General features: G+C 28.4%; 1 protein-coding gene across 3 annotated transcripts in view; it reads right to left on the reverse strand.

Moving 5' to 3' along the window:
* Positions 1 to 3,294, reverse strand: part of LOC108684517 — a 181,087-nt gene that overhangs the window by 10,735 nt on the left and 167,058 nt on the right. For all 3 annotated transcript variants that reach the window (XM_018188870.1, XM_018188871.1, XM_018188872.1), the window contains exon 3: positions 279 to 756. In XM_018188870.1, the coding sequence (XP_018044359.1) occupies positions 279 to 756 (478 nt within the window). The remainder of the gene's footprint in view (positions 1 to 278; positions 757 to 3,294) is intronic.

Consider the following 3,294-nt stretch of genomic DNA (forward strand, 5'->3'; position numbering starts at 1 on the left):
ACATTTGAACAAATTGAAAGATACAGATGGAAAATGGAAAAATGAAAGACTGGGAGCATTCCCGGTTATTAATAAGTGATATGCGTATATGCTTTAATATCTTTAGAAAGTATTTGTAAAATCGTGTATTTACAAAAATTGTACATAAATATTATAATTAATTACTTGATGTTCTCTCTTAATTTTTCAAAGAAAAGAAATATGCAAGAGACGAATGACCCAATTATTGTGTGTATTAAACTAAAACATTGTACATTGTAAACATAAATGATACATACCCAAGTGATTACACAGCAGCTCATGAGTCTCGAGATCCGGATAGTCAAATGTGTCTCTGCAGAAGAGCACCTTGGTGCCTGGTGTCGCGGTGAAACCCCCTAACGCGGCCGCGATGGACGAGCACAGCCAGGAAGGCTCGGCACCTTCGAGTCTACGTAGAAGTGCCCTATAGCGGCAATATCTAGGATATGAGAGTACCACCACCTTCGTTTGGAAGCTGTCCGATCTTTTCAAAGAATTCAGATTGCTTTCGTATTCCTTCTGCTGTTTCTCGACGTCCGAGAAATCGATCCCCGGATCCGTCAGCACCTGTGGCTGCGGCATCTCGTATCTAAGTGGACTAGTCTCCGGGGACGACGTCGGGGTCGTTGGATAGGACACTTCCCGTCCCCACGACCATTCTAACGTAGGTGAAAGCCATGTGACTAGGTCGTGCACGCGGACGACTACTTTTTCTGAAATCGTCAGCACCTCGTCCTGCAAAAAAAAAAAAATAGTATTTCTCAATATAATACAATGTGTGAATTATGGACATGGAATTATTTAAAAAGTATTTATCATTAGGGACATTATCATCTGCGCAGATAAGTTAAATCGAAATCAGTAATAAATAAATATATAAACATGTATAACATATACTAGAAAAAATAGTTAATTATTATACTGTTTTCTCGTTCGAAAGCGAGAAAGTAGAGTCCAATTCATAAAATTCCAACGATGAGTAAAAAAATTGCTATATATTTTCTACGAACTTCCTCCGCTTTATAAAATTAAGAAATGATAAAATTGTATGTCGAAAAACGATAAAAATTATGAAGAATGTGAATTATGAATCCAGAATGTCAATTCATATCAGTGTAAACAGTCAAATGAAAAATATATTATTGATATATCTAGTAATAGTATCATTATATTATATACAGTACATAATAGTCGATAATGACAGATGCTTTTCTAAATCGAAAGAATATAAATGTTATAGCCTATTGTATGAAGCCTGTACTAGAATAAAATAGTACATTTTCGAACATGATACAATATTGAATCAAATCAAATTTGAAGTCACTTTTCAAGGTTCAAATTTAATTTTTTCCTGTTTGTTCTGGTACTCTAAACTCTTCTTACAATGAGATTAATTAAACTTGAACCTTAAAATTAAATTTAAATCTTATTTCGTTAAAAATTGTATCATTTTAATCCATATTATAATTATTCTATATATACTATAATTATTCTGCTATTTCATTTTGTAAATTGTATAAAATTAACAAAATAATATAAATAATATAAATAATATTCATCAACGTTATATATTCGAAAAGTCTTGGATCTCTTAAATATCTTGAAAAGTAAGCATTTTTGAGAAAAATGTTTCATACAAAAGTTGTATAATTTAAAATGTCTATTTACTGATTTTATCGGTTTAACTTTAGGTGGCACCAAAATTAGGTCAAGATCAAATCGATTTTTTTAAATGAAATATTCTATTTTCAGAATCTAATAATACTGAGTATCAAGAGCTTTTCAAAATACTATAATGAAGTTATTTTCCATTAAGTACTTTTTACAAGTTTTAAGAAACTTGTGAAAAGTACTTGAAAGTTACACTACCGCCGGCATTAGAACTATCAAAGGTTGGTAGTTTGACCGACAGTTAAACCTTTTAAATGTTGTTCAGAATTGTGACTTGGATAATATTTGTCAAGATCAAGGCTCATTAGAGGTACCTCTTATTTTCATTTTTACGTAAAAATAAATTTTTAGCAAAAATAAGAAAAATAATCTTCAAATAATCTTTAATCTTCACAAATGTTATCCAGAATATGATGCTGAACAATATTTAACAGGTTTTAACCATAAAGGTTCTAGCAGGTTAGGTACGTTGGATAATGCTAATGTCGATATGTATAATCGGCAATATTGTAATTTCCGAGCTTTATAACTTGAAAAGTACTTAATAAAAAAGTACTTAATGAAAAATAACTTTATTAAAATGTTTTGAAAAGCTTTTGACCGGCTATTCTGATTCTGAAATAAAAAAATAGAATGTTTCGTTTAAAAAGATTGATTGAAAATCGATTTGATCAATAAATAGACCATTTTAAACTATACAACTTTTGTATGAAACATTTTTCTCAGAAAATCTCTTTTTAGATATTTAAGGGGGTCCGGGACGATTTTCAAATATTTTGAATATCTCGCTGTATTTCATATTTTGATATTCAAAACTATTTTCATTCTCATGACTTTGTTGCAGGTATTTAAATTTTACAGTTATTAAAATATAATTAAATTATTTTGTTTTCTCCTAGAGAATATATACCTATATAAAATATCTAACTAATATCTAACGTTAAGTACTTATATCTCTATTATTCCAAATAATATAAAGAATAAAATTGTAAAATTTCATAATTTCGAGAGTCATAATGTAATGACAGTATTTTTGATGTATATGGAAGCGCATGAAGGAGAGACTAAAAAATAACTCAATTTTTTTTAATGAAACATCTGATTTTTTAAAAATAATATTTCTCTATTGTTATTTAATTATTTTACAAGTATTAAGATCAGTTTAGCAAAAATCAATAAATTATAAAATATTTGATATATTTTATTCATATTTTGATACACATATAAATAAAAATTAAAAAATTATAATCGGTAATCTATTGATATGATTGATTATTTTGCATAAGATATACTATAATATGTTATAATGAAAAAATCTTGTTGAATTAATTGGAATTCTAACAAAGTCAAACAAAAAGTCAAAAAACAAACAAATCAAATATTTATAGTTAAATCTATCAAGCATTCTTCAATCGAGATAATCAGAAATCTCTGATTTATATGATTAGAATTTATTTTGAATATGTTTCTTGTTGGTACAAAAAGAACATTTTTCTCAATAGAATTTTAGTTTTCTAGAAAATGATTTATTAATGATAACTGAGAAAGAGAGAGAGAGAGAGAGAGAGAGAGAGAGAGAGAGAGAGAGAGAGAGAGAGAGAG

The sequence above is a fragment of the Atta colombica genome, unplaced genomic scaffold (genome assembly GCF_001594045.1).
Source record: "Atta colombica isolate Treedump-2 unplaced genomic scaffold, Acol1.0 scaffold135, whole genome shotgun sequence".
NCBI lineage: Eukaryota > Metazoa > Arthropoda > Insecta > Hymenoptera > Formicidae > Atta > Atta colombica.